Genomic DNA, 17,878 nt, shown 5'->3' with positions numbered 1-17,878 from the left:
ATACTTTTATGCACAAAATAATGAGAGGAATCAATTGGTGTAAAGAAAAAGCATAGTTGTTTTTAAGAAAAAATATGTAATTTGCAATTAACAATTCCAGTTCTATAAAATCATTCGATTTTTCTGTGCAAAATAATTTGTACGATATAAAAAGTAGATATATAACTTATTATAAAAGGTATTCGTTAAAAGTGATATTTCGAAATCATAAAATAAAATCAATCGCAGTATCAGAAAGTTTAATCTTTAATCTTGGATAGATAAATAATGTTGCACGTGAATAATTTCATGCTTATTAACGCCCAATACTCAATTTTTATGATTGCGTCAAAAGAAATAAATCAGATATAACTTACGTGTATTGACGATCAACGGAAATAAACAAAACATGTCATTGCGCGACTCGCCAGTATTTTACATTTATATAAGTACTATTTTAGTGCTTTAACTATCACTTCACAACACTTTTGCTTGTCTCAAGTAATATTACAATTTATCATACACAAATAAATCTTAGATTTAATACATTATACGTATTACTGATATGTATCATATTTTAAGTCTTCAACAATGAAGATGACACATTAATCTATCTTTTTACGATAAAAGAGTATTTAGTTGTATTTACAATATAACATATTATATAACATTACATATTATGGAATCTTGAACTTTCATTCTCTCGAATAAAACTCCACTTAAAACGCTATTAAACTATAAATACATATATAATATAAATATATAAACATATAATAGATTTTAATAAAATAATCTGATATATTGTCCTCTTATATTTTTCGAGAGATCTTTACGTATCTTTTTTATTAATTACAAGCTAATACGACTTTAATCTATAAATTTACATAGCTTACGAACACATTGGCATATGAAGCTAAGTTTTGATATATAACAATGTTTACGTTATAATTCTCTTGCAATAAGTTTTCTCTTTGTAAACATTAATATATCTCTGCAGCTTCTATTTTTTTTAAGTCTTTATAAAATATACAACATTAAGAAGAAATCTCTATTTGAAATAAATATTGAGTTACTTCATCATTTTAATCATACCTTTTAAATTATTGCGATTCGAAGCATCACAAAACGATATAACGTTCATTTCATCAACTTCACAATTTTCACAGTGCGGTTTGATTTCGACTTTCTTCGGACTACTTAATAATAATTTCCAACCACGCTTAATTTTTTAACACCTAAAAGCAATTGTTTTAATTTTTTAGAGAACCGACGCGTTTGGAACACTTGGAATTGCTCCGACTACTCCTTCCGCTGATAATTCAGACATCTTCTTCTTGGAGAACATATCCTCGATCTCATTCAAAGTCTTTCCCTTCGTCTCGGGCAAGAATAATACGATAAATATTAAACCGATGAAGGAGACAATCCCGAAGAAGAGAAATACGCCGTGCATGTTCATCAATTTCAGCATATCCGGATATGTCTTAACAGTTATCGCGCTGAAGATGTAACCTATAGCGACCGTCCAATTGGATAGTATATCTTTGACTTTGGACGGATATATTTCGCCCATCATGGCGAACGGAATTATCTGGTAACCTAGAGTGCTCGCAAAAATATACAGGATTATGCATACTGCTGGGATTATCCCTTTATCTGATATGACAGTTCCGTTCTCAGCCAAGAAGAGATAGAGCGATAAACTGGCCATGAAAATCGTCATCCCGATGCCGGAAATTATCGACGAGATTCGTCTTCCAAATTTTCGAGACACTGCGGCCGTTAGGAGACTAGCTATGAGACGTGCTATGCCAATTATGACGGCGCCGATGTAAGGATCTACCTGGACACCAGACTTATCCATAATCGTGACAGCATTGTATATGATAATATAGATTCCAGAGAATTGCTGAAAGAAGAAGTAGCTGAGCATTATGACAAATGGCATCACAGAACTCCTTTTCATCAGATGTTGTAGCAGATTTTGCCTCTTCCTCTGTGGCCGCGGCTTCAATTCGGCCAAAAGTTCTGTAGGAGTCGGTTTGTCTTTTGGTACGCCACGGAACTTTTTCATGATCTCCAGCGCTTCCTCGAATCGATTTTGATCCCGGAGCCATAGTGGTGACTCGGGTATCACTAGCAAAGTCAGAGCAATTGCCATAATTGGGAATAGACCGCATATCAAGGCCACTAGTCGCCAATCATCCTTTAAGAAAAAAAATAGAATTGTTAAAATTATATACATCATTATTCATATTATATACGGTACGTATGCTACTGATTACATAACTATAGCGATATTTAATTTACGGCATTTTTAAATAAGAGTTAATAATTTGTTTTTAATAAATCGTGACGACAGTGAGATGCGAAATCGATTTGTGTTTGATTAAAATACATCTCGTGAATTAGTTTACCTTGAAAATATATCCAAAGATATAAACGAGGAGAATACCGAGAGCGATGGAGATGCTGGTCCACGTGATCATCGTACCTCGCCAATTCGGCCCCGTTATTTCTGCCACGTATACCGTCGTCGGGACCGATGCCATGCCTGCAGATACTCCGGAAATCGTTCTTCCCACAAGAATCTGTTCGTAACTATTCGACATGTAAATGGTTACCCAACCCGTCAGTGAAATTAATGACGTCATGAACATGCTGATCTTCCTTCCTTGTCTCATCACAAAGCTCGAGACTAAACAGCCAAGGGGTATACCCAACGCAGATGCCGTAGCTGCGACATATTAATTCTTAGTAAATAATGAAAGCGATGACACAAGTTTTTCTTTCTGACAATCGAAAGTCGCAAAGAATCTTTCGACAAGTTTTATATCACTGACCCATCCAATTTGCCTGAACATCGTCGAGTTGTAAATCATTGGTTTTTGGAGCTCTCATTACGGGTTCTGCCACGGCACTGTAACCAAAACTCATCACCGGACCCACCATAACAACATTGGCACATAAGCTCATCAATATCTATAGAAGAACTATTGCGAATTAGACGAAAAGATGCAAACAAATTGTTTTTTCTAATAGAGAACCAACATTAAAAAGAAAACATACTTTTTTCGTTTCTTATATTTTTAATTTACCTTTTTCAAAGGTAATTTTAATGAATTAGAGAGGCTTTTGTAGCAAATTACAACAACGATATGATTACGATATGATTTATATCTATATAATCGAAACAATCCCTCAAGATATCACCTAACTAAAAATGTAAAACATGATAATAGCATTTCGAAAAAACATTATCGATAAAAATGACTCCATAATTTATAGTCACAAAGCATAACATACCGTAGAACGCGGTAAATAGCTACAAGAAACATTGTAGATAATACATCACGACATGCTAAGGTTAATTAAAGTGCGTATCAGCCATCAAAATTTTTATCAGGTAATCTCACGTACTTATCGGTGCAACTGTTACGAATGCAAGAAATATTAGAACCGGTTTCACAAACGATAGTGGAGATGACAGGAAATACAGAAGGCAATTAAAAACGTTTAAAATCTTGCAATGAGGTTTTACTCGATTGGAGGCGCTGAATTGACATAATTCTTGAGGGATAGCGCTATATTTTGAAAATATTAAGATGTACATCAGAGAAAATGTCTTATAATATATTGATAAAGTATAATATATTTTATGATTGTACGATGAGAGATATTGAGATTCAAAATTTTTTGCAATATCATGGATAAGCCATATACATATATACATATGTAATTGCATTTCTTTATTGACCGAAAATCGCAACATCTCATGAAAAGCCGCGATAAAAGCTTAACCAAAACATTTTGAAAATTGTTTTAGTTAGCGTAAAATGAGAAAGTGTACATTGTTGAAGCCTATTAAAATGCATAATAAGAAATGCAAATACGAATAAATCATAATGGAAATAAATAAAAATTGCAGCGAGTGCAACTTTTTTTGACGAAGCTGAGATTTTTGTTCGCATATATACATATATTTATCTTTGTATTTTCATTTTTCGGGATCGCTATAAAGATAAAGGTAATGTTTATTTTGCAGATTTCTTTGCAATTAATTATTATATCGACATATGTAGATATTTCTTAACAATCTGTATAATTTTTCATGAATATAATCGAGTTGATTAGGAAATTAAATATCTTACATTCTATATTACATATCTATTTCATCATTTCATTTATTGTACATTCTATCGTACATATCGTATATTTCAATCTCAAGATAATTTAAAAAAAAAACAATAATTGGACGTGAGTATGACATTATTGAAATATAACATTGAGAGGTGTTTCACAAAACATAGATTTTAGTACTTATTATGAAATTGTTTGTGTTTGCTGACCGCTATGTTTAGTGCAATGCTATTCACGTAATCGGAAGTACAAAAATTTTTTAAGCAGTAAATTAAAAATGATTAATTTAATGTTTAATAATTATTTAATATTAAAATTAGATATACTTATATTAATATTAGCTATTTTTTTTATATAGGTTTTGAGATAATATTTTTATCATTAATATGCTTTATATGCCCATTGTTCTACGATGTCATTCATATTTGTGTATATAAATTTGAAAATTTGAATGATATTATCGTTCACGATTGTGACGTAATATTTTAAATCTTTATTTTTTAAGGAAAGTTTTTAAGAAAAGTAATTAATTAAAAAAATAAGGTCATTATTTTTGTAGAAAAAGTTTTAACACATACCTGAAAAATTATCCCATCTCGTTCCCACTTTTTTTCTTCACCGATGCTGGATAACATCTGCAAAAGAATGAGATTAATAGAATTTTTAGATTATCGTTTCCATATTATGTCCTTTTATAATTTTTGTAATATTTCTTTTGTGTGATCATTTATGTATTAAAAATCTTAAGAAATAAATAGAAAACTGTCAAACAATTTTAACAACATCCAAATATAATTATTTTTCACATGATTGAAACATTCGCAATTGCTATACTATTAGTGTTTCCCATGATACTTATTTAAATTTCTCGATAACGACTGATCGAACTTGACGAACTCTGAATCATGATCGCAATCACAGGGATGCAATGCACCAACATTCTTCAAAACTAATTCAGGTAACGAGGAGAAAGAGATATACATAAAGTAAAAGTATCACCGAATTGTGAATTGAAGGTAAAATTGAATGAAGGAAAAATAATGTAAACAAATTTGAAAATAAAAATAAAAATTATTTTACCCTATTTATTGATAAACAAATACGCAGTGATGAATTAATTTTGTGATTACAGTTGATTCTGATAGCAAATTTCTTTTCACTAGAAATAAAAGTATTGTTCACGTTATAAAAGACAACACAGGAATTGAATATATTTTGCAACTCGATCGTGCGTTACTATTGTTACTACTCATACTGATAAAACGTTCTTCAAAATGCCTTGTCATCTTTTTACGTTTAAAACTAACTATTTAATTATCTGATAATATATATATAGGGTGTCCCATTTAAGTTGATAATGCGAAATATCTCAAAAACGAAGCGTTGAAGAAAGAAATGTTTTAAATAAAAGTTAATTGACTTTAAGGGGGCCATACGATGGTGTCATTGGTTTGACATTGAAAAGTCATTTGAAGGTCACGTGAAGGTCACCTTTAATTTTTTTGACGGAACTCCCTATTTTTTATTACTTATTCTTGTAGCTTACCTCGAGAGCTTTCCAAAACACTGTATTAAAGTACTTCTTCATTGAGTACTTTTCGAGTTATGAGGCTTGAAATAATTTCTTAATTTTACATAAACCATAAAATATCTAGCAATGATATTCATTTTTCGATTATCTTACCCTAATACTTTTATGCACAAAATAATGAGAGGAATCAATTGGTGTAAAGAAAAAGCATAGTTGTTTTTAAGAAAAAATATGTAATTTGCAATTAACAATTACATATTTTTTCTTAAAAACAACTGTATGTTTTCTTTACACCAATTGATTACTCTCATTATTTTGTACATAAAAGTATTAAGGTAAGATAATCAAAAAATGAATATTTTACAAGATATTAATAGAATTAAATTAATTTTTATTATCTTAATTATCTTGCATTTTATGTTAATTATTTTATATTTTATAAGATCTGGATTTAATTAGATAGTAGATAGTAGATAGATAATTGACTCTAGCGATTTAATGTCAATTCTCTTTTTCTGTTTCTCTCTCTCTCTCAATTGTAAAATTTTAATCTTGCATGCTAATGTATATTAAGAAATTATCATCTCTCAAAATATTTAATTTCTTAGTTTTTGATAAATAATATTTCTTTTCCTGTACTATCTTGTAGATAATAATTTATTTTGATAATTGTGCATCTATTAAAGAGTATTATGGTAAAAAATTATGATTTCAATTATTCTGTATTATTATTATATGTTATATTGCTTACTATTATTATATCATCTACTATTACTGTCAGTAATCGTGATAATCGTTTGTGTTCATTATTTAATTATTATGATTGTTACGTAATACTTAATTTATTATTTAAGATTTTAATAATAAAGTACGAAATATATTTATAAATGTGTATATATTTATGAATTTATGTAATATTTACATAAATTACGTATATTTACATCGTCACATATATAATACATTGTTAATATAACTTAGATGAATTTGTAAATTTGATTATGAATTGATTTAATCAATAAAATGCTGAAGAACTTTAAAATTGACAAATTTTAAAGTCCTATAAATTCGATTTTTCCGTGCAAAATAATTTGGACGATATAAAAAATAGATATAACTTATTATAAAAGTAGATATAATTTATTATGAAAGATATTCGTTAAAAATGATATTCCGAAATCGCGAAGTAAAATCAATCGCAGCATCAGAAAACTCTTCAATGTTGAATATATAAACAATGTTAACGTGAATATTTTTATGCTTATTAACTCCTGACACTCGATTTTTATGATCGCGTCAAAGGAAATAAATCAGATATAACTTACGTTTATTGGCATAAAGACGATCAGCGGAAATAAACAAAACATGTCATTGCGCGACTCGCCAGTTTTAACATTTATACAAGTACTATTTTCGTGCTTTAACTATCACTTCACAACATTTTTGATTGTCAAGTAATATTACAGTTATCATACGCAAATAAATCTTAGATTTAATACATTATACGTATTACTGACAGAGTTACTTCAAAAAAGTAACGCGTTACCGTTACCGTTACTTTTCATGAAAAGTAACTCGTTACCGTTACTCGTTACTAATTTTGAAAAGTAACTCGTTACCGTTACCGTTACTAAGAAAGTAACGATTCGTTACTTTTTCTTTACTTTTTATAATACAAAGATTAAATTAATTTATTTTAAAATATAATTATTATTTTATAGTATTTATTATAATTGATTTTAAAATATAATTATTACTTTTATATATTCGACAATTATAAATTATTCCATCATTGTTGTTCTTCATATTTTATTGTTCTTCAATTTTTCACTTATTATAATTTAGAAATTTTAGATTTATGAATACAGAGAAAAACATCATGCATGTATATAATTTTCCAAAATATTTGTAAACTGTTTTGTAATAGGAATAGATTTTTCAATTACTAAAGGGATACTATTCAGGATTACAGAATTAAAGTAACGATAAAAATAACGGTTAAATTCGTTACCGTTACTGTAAAAATGTAACGACGTTACCGTTACCGTTACAGACAGAAAAAAGTAACGATCGTTACCGAAAAGAAGTAACGGTAACGGTAACGACGTTACAAGTAACGCTTACTTCCCAACTCTGATTACTGATATATATCATTTTTTAAGTCTTCAACAATGAAGATGACACATTAATCTATCTTTTTGCGATAAGAGGGTATTTAGTTGTATTTACAATATAACATATTATGGGATCTTTAATTCTCTCGAAGATATAACTCCGCTCCAACGTTCTTAAACTGTAAATATATAATCGATTTTAATAAAATAATTCGATATATTGTCGTCTTATATTTTTCGAGAGATCTTTACGAATCTCTTTTATTCCAGACTAATACGACTTTAATCTATAAATTTACATAGCTTACGAACACATTAGCATATGAAGCTAAGTTTTAGATATATAACAATGTTTACGTTATAATTCTCTTGCAATAAGTTTTCTCTTTGTAAACATTAATATATCTCTACAGCTTCTTTCTTTTTTAAGTCTTTATAAAGTATACAACATTAAGAAGAGATCTCACATTTGAAATAAACATTGAGTTATTTCATTATTTTAATTATACCTTTTAAATCATTGCGATTCGAAGCATCACAAAACGACATAACGTTTATTTCATCAACTTCACAATTTCCACAGTGCGGTTTGATTTCGACTTTCTTCGGATATTTAATATTAATTTCGAACCATGCTTTATTTTTTAACACTTAAGAGCAATTTTTTTAATTTTTTAGAGAATCGACGCGGTTTGGAACACTGGGAATTGCTCCGACTACTCCTTCCGCTGATAATTCAGAAACCTTCTTCTTGGAGAACATATCCTCGATCTCGCTCAAAGTCTTTCCCTTCGTCTCGGGCAAGAAAAATATGATGAATATTAAACCGATGAGGGAGACAATCCCGAAGAAGAAATATACGCCGTACATGTGCATCAGTCTCTCCATATCCGGGTATATCTTGACGGTTATCGCGCTGACCAAGTAACATATAGAGACCGTCACGTTGGACAGTATATCTTTGACTTTGGACGGATATATTTCGCCCACCATGGCGAACGGGATTGTCAGGTAACCCAAAGTATTCGTAAAGATAAACAGCATCATGCATGTTGTTGGGATTATCCCTTTATCTGATATGACAGTTCCTTTCTCGGCTAGGAAGAGATAGAGCGATAGACCACCCATAAAAATCGTCATTCCGATTCCGGAAATTATCGATGGGATTCGTACACCTAATTTTCGGCACACCTCGGCCGCTAGAAGACTAGCTATGAGGCGTGCAACGCCTACCATAATGGCACCGATGTAAGGATCTATCTGAATTCCAGATTTCTCCATAACTGTGACAACATTGTACGTGACAAGAAAGGTTCCGGAAAATTGCTGAAAAAGGAAGTAGCTGTTCATTATGACAAATGGCACCAGAGAATTCCTCTTCATCAGGTGTTTTAGCAGATTCCGATTCTTCTCCTGCGGCTGTGGCTTCAGCTCGAAGAGAACTTCCGCCGGAGCCGGTTGGTCTTTTGGTATGCCACGAAATTTTTTCATGATCTTCAGCGCTTCCTCGGGCCGATTTTGGTCTCGAAGCCATAGCGGTGACTCGGGCATCGCTAGCAATGTCAGAGCAATCGACACCACTGGGAATATGGCGCACATCAAAGCCACTAAGCGCCAGTCATTCTTTAAAAGAAAAAAATAGAGTTGCGAGGATTATATGCATCATTTCATATTATATACCGCATGTATATCAATGATTATATAACTATACGCATTTAATTTACTATATTTTTAATTAAGAATTAATTATTAATTTTTAAATCGTGATAGCAGTAAGATACGAGATCGATTTGTTTTTGATTAATTTAAACACAACTCGTGAACTCGTTTACCTTGAAAACGTATCCAAAGATGTAAACCAGGAGACCACCGATAGAGAAATAGAGGCTAGTCCACGTGACCATCGTACCTCGCCACTTCGGTTCCGCGATTTCTGCTACGTATATCGTCGCCGGGGCAGCTGCCATGCCCGTAGATATACCGGAAATCGAACTCCCCACAAGAAGCACCTCGTAACTTTTCGCCAAGTAAATGGTCACCCAACCCGCCACTGAGATTAACGACGCCACGACCATACTGAGTTTTCTTCCTCGTTCCATCACAGGGCTCGTAAGTAAACAACCGAGGGGTATAGTCAACGCAAATGTAGTAGCTGCAACATATTAATTTTTAGTAAATAATGGAAGAGATGATACAATTTTTTTTTTCCGATAATCGAAAGTCGTAAAAAATCTTTCTAACAATTTTATATTACTTACCCGCCCAATTTGCTTGATTATCGTCGAGTTGGAAATCGTCGGTTTTTGGAACTGTCATCGCAGGTTGTGCCACGCCATAGTAACCAACTCCCATTCCCGGAGTCAGCACGACAACATTGGCACATAAGCCCATCAATATCTGTAAGAGACATATTACGAATCAGGCAAAGTGTCAGGTGTAAACAAACCGTTTCTTTTTTCTAATAACAGATTTTAGAACATTTTATTATGAAATTGTTTGTGTTTAACGCCACGTTTAGTGCAATACTATTCACACAACTGGAATGACAAATTTTTTGAGGAATAAATTAAAGATGGTTTTAATGTTTAATTAATATTTAATATTAATGTTAACTATTTTTTACGTAAGTTTCGAAATAAGATTTTTATCAGCAATATATTTTATATGCTCGTTATTTTATGATGTCATCTATATTCATGTATATGAATTTTTGATAAGTGATATTATCAGTTATGATTTTAAATCTTTATCTTTTTTTAAGGAACGTAATTAATTAAAAAAGAATAATGTCACTTTTTATAAGAATATAAAAAGTTTAAACATATACTTGATAAATTACTCCATTTTGTTCCCATTTCTTCTCTTCGGCGATGCGGGATGCTGTCTACAAAGGAAAAAGATTAATAGAATTGTTAGATTATCACATTTATTTCCATATTATGTCTTTTTCTAAATTTTGTAGTATTTTTTTATGATCACACATTTATATATTATATCTTAAGGTAAATAGAAAACTGTTAAACAATTTTAACACTATCCAAATATAATATACAATCCAAATGTAATTATTTTTTATTTACATGATTGTAGCATGTAATCGCAATGCATATCAGAGTTTCCTATGATAATATCTATTTAAATTTTTTGATAACGATGACACTTGATGAATTCTGAAACGTTATCTTAATTCGGGGAATGTCTCATTCTTCAAAGATAATTCAATTAAAGAAGAGAAAAAAAATTATATAAAGTAAAAGTAGCCCGACAAGTTTTATAATTAAAGACAAAATTGTATAGACTTAATTAAATAATTTAATTAAAAATAACTTAATTAAAAATAATTTAATTTAAATAATATAATTAAAAATAATATAGACAAATTTGAAAACAAAAACAAAGATTATTTTTCCCTGTTACCAATTTTTAAAAAGAATTATTCAGAAACTTTCAACAATCGAAAAAATTGAGAAAATAAAAATACATGAAATATACTAAGATTTATACACAAAAAGCTTTTTGAATTTAAAAAAAACATTTGCAATTTATTTATCATTCCAACATCAAAATTTAAATTTATTGCATTTTGTCTGAAATATATACATACCTTGATGTCCACACATGTTGATATGTGTTTATTGTCAATGTCCGTTTGTTCATTCATGATATTATTAACGTTGGTTAACTCATTAGGATTATTAATGTCCGTTCGTCTATTCGCATCATTAATATCGATCTGCTCATTTCTGTTATTAATGTCTATTACACTCACCATGATGCTTTTTTCTTTTCAATATACTTATTTCTTGATTATTAATCAATTGAATATTATAATAATATAATAACACACGTAACAATAATTTTAATCAATCGAATAATATGACAATAATTTATGCAGCAATATTTTTTCGGCTGTTGAGCACAAAGATATAATTCATAATTTTAGTGAACGATATCAATCCTTTTTTATCTTTCACAAGTACCATTTATTTTCTCGCTCTTTCTTTCACGATTCAATTTTATATCTGTTTATAAACATTATTTGTTTATATATTCTATAATTAGCTCGATATTGTAGCACAAAGTATTTTAAATCTTATCAACATTCATCGACTGTTGACTGCTTAAAAGAGACGAAAACATCGCGTGACTTGAGATCCGATTATTTAAAGAAAGTTTCGGATGACTTCAAGCTAATTAATTGAATTAATTTATTATTGTTGTTCATAATATTTATAAGTAGATTTTGTTTACGAGATGATTTGTGCCACCTCCTTCTCTATTTTTAATTTTTGACCAGATATCGTCACACACATGTATAACAAATACTAACAGTTATTTATTCTACCAAAAATTATTTGTTTGTGCTATTCGCCCAATAGAGTTTTACAAATAATAGAGTTTTACAAATAATTGTGCCAATAATCTATTCGCGCGAGTTTGTGTATTTTCAATTGCACAAATAATTGCGCGAATAATCTCGCATAAGATTGTGTATTTTCAATCTTTATGTACAGTATACATTATATACAATTACAAACATGTATAATCTATTGTATTACTGTTTGCAATTCAAACCAAGTGCATGCGCACCTGTTCGAGATATCGCTCGGAGAAATTTTAACAAATTACTGTCACGTTTTTCCGACTCACACGTTCCCAAGTCTCACAGATATATCTCCGGATCTCATAAAGAATGCGCTGAATAATACTCGTTACTTAGTCCGAGCGATTTCTTTTCCTCGTAACAAGTCCAAGTTATTTTATAAGTAAGTCGAGGAGTCTGTCGAGGAGTCGATCTTCGATTCGAGCGAAAATCGGGAATATTTCTTTCTTAATTACACTGATACATTCGCGAACTTCTGGATTAATGCAAGATGTGCAGGCCGCGGTTATGATTAGCGTTAACCGTTGTTAAAGCAAGTATTTTATATAGTGCACTGCGTTTATCCACTCCGAAATCATTCGCATCGTGAGTGATGATTTGGCATATCGGCGCGGACAGACGTTTACGAGTCAAATATACATCCATCGTTTATCTTTATTGGAACTGATAAAAAATGATTACATAAAAAAACAATGGGTGACAATTTTGCAATTCTGCGTAGTAATATTTAATCAGACACAATAATTACATTAATAATGACTCTCTTCAATGGAAAGATAAATAATTTATATTTCTCTAAGATTTTTCTGAAATGTTCTCGATAGAAAAAGGGCATACATATGGGAATAGATAGTTCGTTCTGTTTTCTTCGGTCAAATTGAAAGATGTTTTTTTATTTAAATGTAATTTTATTTCTCTATGTGTGCGTCGTTTTTTCCAATAACCCTTTACCATCTTTTGGGTAGCTTCATGATTCCATCCATATAGATCTTCTTAGGTTTTTAGCCGAAAAACTGTTTCAAGTGATTTTTGCAAACTTCCGAGGATGTGAAATTTTTGCCGTTAAAAGAGTTTTGTAGAGACGGGGATAAATGATAATCGGGAGGTGCAAAGTCCAGTGAATATGACGTGTGGGATAAAATATCTTAATTAAATTGCATTCATTTCTGCCGAGTGGCCAAAGAGACATGCAGTTTTGCGTTGTCATGAAAATAATTCTCTTACGATTAGATAATTCCTTCTGATCGATTGTTGCCTTCAATAGGTTCAATTGCAAACAGTATATATCTCAATTTAACTCTTTGATAAAAGCTCGTAATAAAGGATTCCCTTCCAATCCCATCAGATGCAAAGCATTATATTCTTTGGGTAAAGTCCTGCTTTTATCTAATAATAAAGTAATAACTGTTTACCTTATCCTGCTTTGGTCTAATAATAAAATAATATCTGTTCACCTTGTCTGTCTCACGATTTCTTTCGCACCGTATAGTTGTAAATAATCCACTTTTCATCGCCGATGACGGTTTATTTCAAAAATGGATCATTTTTGTTCCGTTTGTAGAGTGAATCGCATACAGAAATTTATTCCATTAAATTTTTTCCGACAAATTATGCGATATCCAAATATCGAAACGATTTACGTGTCCAAGATTGTACAAATATTCAACAACGGCTGTTTGTAATATTTTAAGAGTCTTCGCAATCAATTCGATTCGTATAACTTGGTTTGTTTCAATTAATATCTTTATTTTACCATCATCAACTCGACCGGTCGTCCTGAGCGTGGTACATCATCGAGATCAAAATTTCTGGTACGGAATCTGGCAAATCACTTTCGGCATGTTCGCTTCTTTATTGAAACCTCTTCATATACGACACAAATCTTACTTTTCACTTATGTTGCATTTTTGTCTTTTTTAAAGTAAAAAACACTATATTATGTAAGATGTCAATAAATATATGCATTATTATTGTCCGTTTTTAAACTAATACCAAATATATAAAGCACAAAATATATAATGCAATAAAATATATAAAGCACAACTAAGTTTCACAAAATTTTTTTTAAAAGTGTATTAGAGTGTCACCTGTCGAATACTAGATTAAGGTAATTATTACTAGTATTAATTTAACTATTAACTTAATTATATTAGATTAAGGTAATTACAAAATCACAGATTAAACACCAAAGTTAGACATCATGTATTTACATCTAGAATCATCTCTTAGCAGAAAACGGAATAAACTTTCCGTTTAACCTAATATATATATAAATTTTGTTTATAGCTTGATATATTTTTCGTGCTCTGTGAATATGTTTTTATGTATTGAATTAATTCTGAAATATTAATAGTTAGGAGTTATTTAAATACTATCCATTATGTAAGATGTCAATAAATTATAAGTTCAAAAGGATTGTATGATAAATTTATGAAAATATAGATTTAAAATTTCACAAAAATGTATTTTTTACGCGATATTTGTTAATACAGACTAATTAAAATACAATATATACTTACAAAAATATAACATATCTTTCTGTAAATTAATAATTGATGATCCAAAAAATGCATGATATTATATCAATATCAATTATGTCAATTAAAATCTCGCGTCATATATTGTTTATGTCAAGTAAATAAAATTTAAAATTGTACATGTAAATATTTAATCTGACACTCATTCATTTCGCTATTGCACCCAGTCAGAGTGAAAGGAATCAATTAATATTCGTCGACAAATTTTAATTTGACATCGTGTTCCAATCGATAAATTCTACGCTCCTCGGATTTATAGTTTGATTCATAAGATTCATTCCGGTTTCTCGAGATAGATTTGCGTAATTTCCTCTAATGAGATATATTATTGTATTTCTAGCATAAATATCTATTAAAAAGTACATTTTATAGCAGTTAAATTATATGCATCAAAAAATTATATAATCATTTCAATGCCATCTTTTGCATACAAACAAATTAAATAAAAATTATTTCTGTATACATATTTAGTTTTAGATAAAAGTTATGTGATGTATGTAAATAAATATTTAAGTTTCTTTTCTGAATTTCAATAAATTTCTTTTCTTTTCTACATTTACACGCGTGTGTGTAATACATAATTTTATATAATTATATTATATTCCGGGTATTTTTTCGAAACAATAAAAATGATACTGATTTCGATTAGAGCAACAATAATACCTGTTTTCGGTATTTTTTACAATTGCCAATATCATAAGGCCTGATACGAGCAAGTATAATGATAATTTTTGCACAACAGAATTTAATATAATCACAATTATAATAATAATATGATTGACGTTATTATTTGACCAAAAGTGATGAGCGGTACTTTATTGCATAAGATTTTTGTAGATGAATTTAATAAATTTGTATCATTTTTTTCTTTGCATTCTAAAATTTATTTAATTCGCCGACGCAACCTTTATTGTCCTGTATGTTACCACATTTCATTAATTTTTATTGATGATTTAGCGTAACAGATAATGCAAGTATAAATCCTATTTAATTTAGCAGATATTACAAGTAAATCCCTAAAAATATCTAGATGTTTTTAGAATATTTAAAGAAAGAAAAAATGGAAAATTTCTAATTTATTATCTAAAGAATAGATATTTATTTTTTAATCTTAAATATATGATATTTTTCAAAATATTAAAAAAATTACAAATAAATATTAATAATAACAGTGATGATATATGATAAAAAGATGTTAGGAAAGATGTATGCTCATGGTTATGATAAAAAGATGTTAGGAAAGATGTATGCTCATGGTCGAAGAAATGTGTCTCATCCGATGATATTGGATATCGATGTTGGAGGTCATCAAATAATGCGCGCTTATAAATTAGAAGCGATTAAAGACGATTCAGTTGGGCTTGTTATAAGCCTATACGTAATAGGACATATGTTATCGTAGAACTCTTAGTGCTTGCGTAAGGAGATTAAACTATCGTAATTATATCGCGCGCATGTAATAATGCCAAGCCTGGTCGATAATATGATATTCAAAAAGGCCAGTTGAAGTCTCTTTTAACTTTCTGGTGCAACGAAAACTTCATGCAACAGCAATGTGTTACGGATACTTGAATTAAGATATGAAGTCAAAGATTTGCTAAGATGATTATATTGTCATTTTATCACATAATCTTGTGATTGGGATTTTTCATTTCGCAATATAATCATTTCGATTAATAAAGTGGATAAGGTCAAAGTGACTTGTAATTTTATTGAATCTGATTTATAAGCTCTATACTCTTCAATATTTTTTTATATCAAAAAATCTCAAAGGTGAAAAAAATACCCGCGGTAGCGTCGCGATGCCAAATACATAAAAAAGCCGAAATCAATATAATTAGCACAATATATTACGTGCTATTAATTTGTAATCAATACTAAATGAATTAAGATTCCTTTAACTCCTAAAGCATCTTTTACATAATATATATAGTTTTAAAAAATAAGCGGGGGACGGCATTAATTTAGAAGATATAACAAGTTAAGGTTTTTGACAATTTTAACGTTTTTCTTAGGTATTATGTACTGTTCTTATGCATTAAGAATATTGTATATATATAAATTAAAGTTGTCAAACCTTAACTTGTTATATCTTCTAAACTAATGCCGTCTCCCGCTTATTTTTTGCGGGGAATTACTCAAGACAATCTCCTCTACAACATATCTAGGCGGTAAAATCGGTGCTGTGTAATCTTTTATGCACTTTTACCTAAATATATTAATCTATATATTAATCTTTTCATCCAGTTTTTTATGTACTTGGCATTGCGACGCTACCGCGTCGTTTGATAAGATAAAGCTTATTTTAATGATCTAATAGCAGTAAAATTTTGGGAATACAATTTTATCTATAATATAATTATATATAATTTAAAATACAGATAATATCTGAAGATTTAGGATATATCTGAATATAGATATATATCGGGAATAACATTTGACATTTAAAATTGTAAATAGAAATTTTGATTAATAAAATATTATATCATTAAAATATGTCATGAGGGCTCCATCTTCGGAAGAAAATATTTTTTGGACTGCAATAATTGTCGATGCAATGCAAACGAAAATTACCTTTGATTGATTTTATAACTAACTGAAAAATTTTTCTTTATAAAGTTTTGTGTATCCTCTTTTAGTGATCTATTATTATGACTCCCGCGCACGAAGTCCATTATTATCAGCATTCGATATTGAAACTAAAAATTTTTCAAAATGTCATTTTTTTTGCAGATAAAATTAATTAATTTATAACCATCTAATAATATATATATGTATATATATATATATATATATATATATATATATATATATATATATATATATATTAGCGGTATATATCATTAAAAGAATTAATAAAAATTAATTTTAATTCAAGTATATAAATTAAATAATTTAATGTGATTAATCTCTTAATTAAATTTAATGTAAATAATTAAATTAATTCTTGTAAAAGACTGCGTTTGATGAAATGATGAAATATGATGAAATACAGCTTATAGGAATAGAGTAAATTTTTTTGGATGTTAAAAATTTCTGAAAAATTCCTGATATATTCAGGTGTGATTTTTACAACTGATTGAACAATGAATTAAACAAGTAGGTGTCTGAAATGTTTGGCTTTGTAACGCTTCTTTGCATAATAATTGTAGAGTTTTATCCCACCAAAGATGTAAGCGTTCGTTATCGAGCCGTT

General features: G+C 29.5%; 2 protein-coding genes across 5 annotated transcripts; both read right to left on the bottom strand.

The window, feature by feature from the left end:
• Positions 1-96: 96 nt before the first annotated feature.
• Positions 97-5,357, bottom strand: LOC145974000 (facilitated trehalose transporter Tret1-like). 4 transcript variants are annotated; one of them, XM_083103715.1, is made up of 5 exons: positions 5,200-5,357; positions 4,698-4,754; positions 2,823-2,961; positions 2,397-2,716; positions 97-2,185 (listed from the first exon to the last, which is right to left on the bottom strand). In XM_083103715.1, exons 2-5 carry the CDS (start codon positions 4,752-4,754, stop codon positions 1,238-1,240), a joined length of 1,464 nt encoding a protein of 487 aa, XP_082959841.1. In that variant the 5' UTR covers positions 5,200-5,357; the 3' UTR covers positions 97-1,237. The 4 variants fall into 4 exon arrangements, with proteins under 4 accessions (XP_082959841.1, XP_082959844.1, XP_082959845.1 ...); XM_083103718.1 differs by having other exon boundaries at positions 2,823-2,911; XM_083103719.1 differs by having other exon boundaries at positions 2,823-2,899.
• A 1,377-nt stretch (positions 5,358-6,734) lies between these two features.
• Positions 6,735-12,742, bottom strand: LOC145974733 (trehalose transporter 1-like protein). The gene is made up of 6 exons (XM_083104755.1): positions 12,412-12,742; positions 11,366-11,670; positions 10,589-10,645; positions 10,020-10,158; positions 9,594-9,913; positions 6,735-9,384 (listed from the first exon to the last, which is right to left on the bottom strand). The coding sequence occupies exons 2-6, from the start codon at positions 11,531-11,533 to the stop codon at positions 8,428-8,430; spliced, it is 1,641 nt and encodes a 546-aa protein (XP_082960881.1). The 5' UTR covers positions 11,534-11,670; positions 12,412-12,742; the 3' UTR covers positions 6,735-8,427.
• Positions 12,743-17,878: the final 5,136 nt, after the last annotated feature.

The sequence above is a fragment of the Camponotus vicinus genome, unplaced genomic scaffold (assembly GCF_025532165.1).
Source record: "Camponotus vicinus isolate PSW18456_S1 unplaced genomic scaffold, iyCamVici1.0 SCAF_7, whole genome shotgun sequence".
In the NCBI taxonomy this organism is placed as follows: Eukaryota; Metazoa; Arthropoda; class Insecta; order Hymenoptera; family Formicidae; genus Camponotus; species Camponotus vicinus.
This window is presented reverse-complemented; position numbering and strand designations above follow the sequence as displayed.

What these genes read in the sequence shown, in the direction of transcription:
- LOC145974000 (XM_083103715.1), bottom strand. Translation starts at nt 4,754, where the DNA reads ATGTTATCCAGCATCGGTGAAGAAAAAAAGTGGGAACGAGATGGGATA. An exon ending in TGTTCAGGCAAATTGGATGG is followed by an intron (nt 2,717 to 2,822) that starts GTCAGTGATATA and finishes AATATGTCGCAG; the next exon opens with CTACGGCATCTGCGTTGGGT. An exon ending in TCTTTGGATATATTTTCAAG is followed by an intron (nt 2,186 to 2,396) that starts GTAAACTAATTC and finishes TTTTTCTTAAAG; the next exon opens with GATGATTGGCGACTAGTGGC.
- LOC145974733 (XM_083104755.1), bottom strand. Translation starts at nt 11,533, where the DNA reads ATGGTGAGTGTAATAGACATTAATAACAGAAATGAGCAGATCGATATT. An exon ending in AAAATGGAGTAATTTATCAA is followed by an intron (nt 10,159 to 10,588) that starts GTATATGTTTAA and finishes TGTCTCTTACAG; the next exon opens with ATATTGATGGGCTTATGTGC. An exon ending in TAATCAAGCAAATTGGGCGG is followed by an intron (nt 9,914 to 10,019) that starts GTAAGTAATATA and finishes AATATGTTGCAG; the next exon opens with CTACTACATTTGCGTTGACT.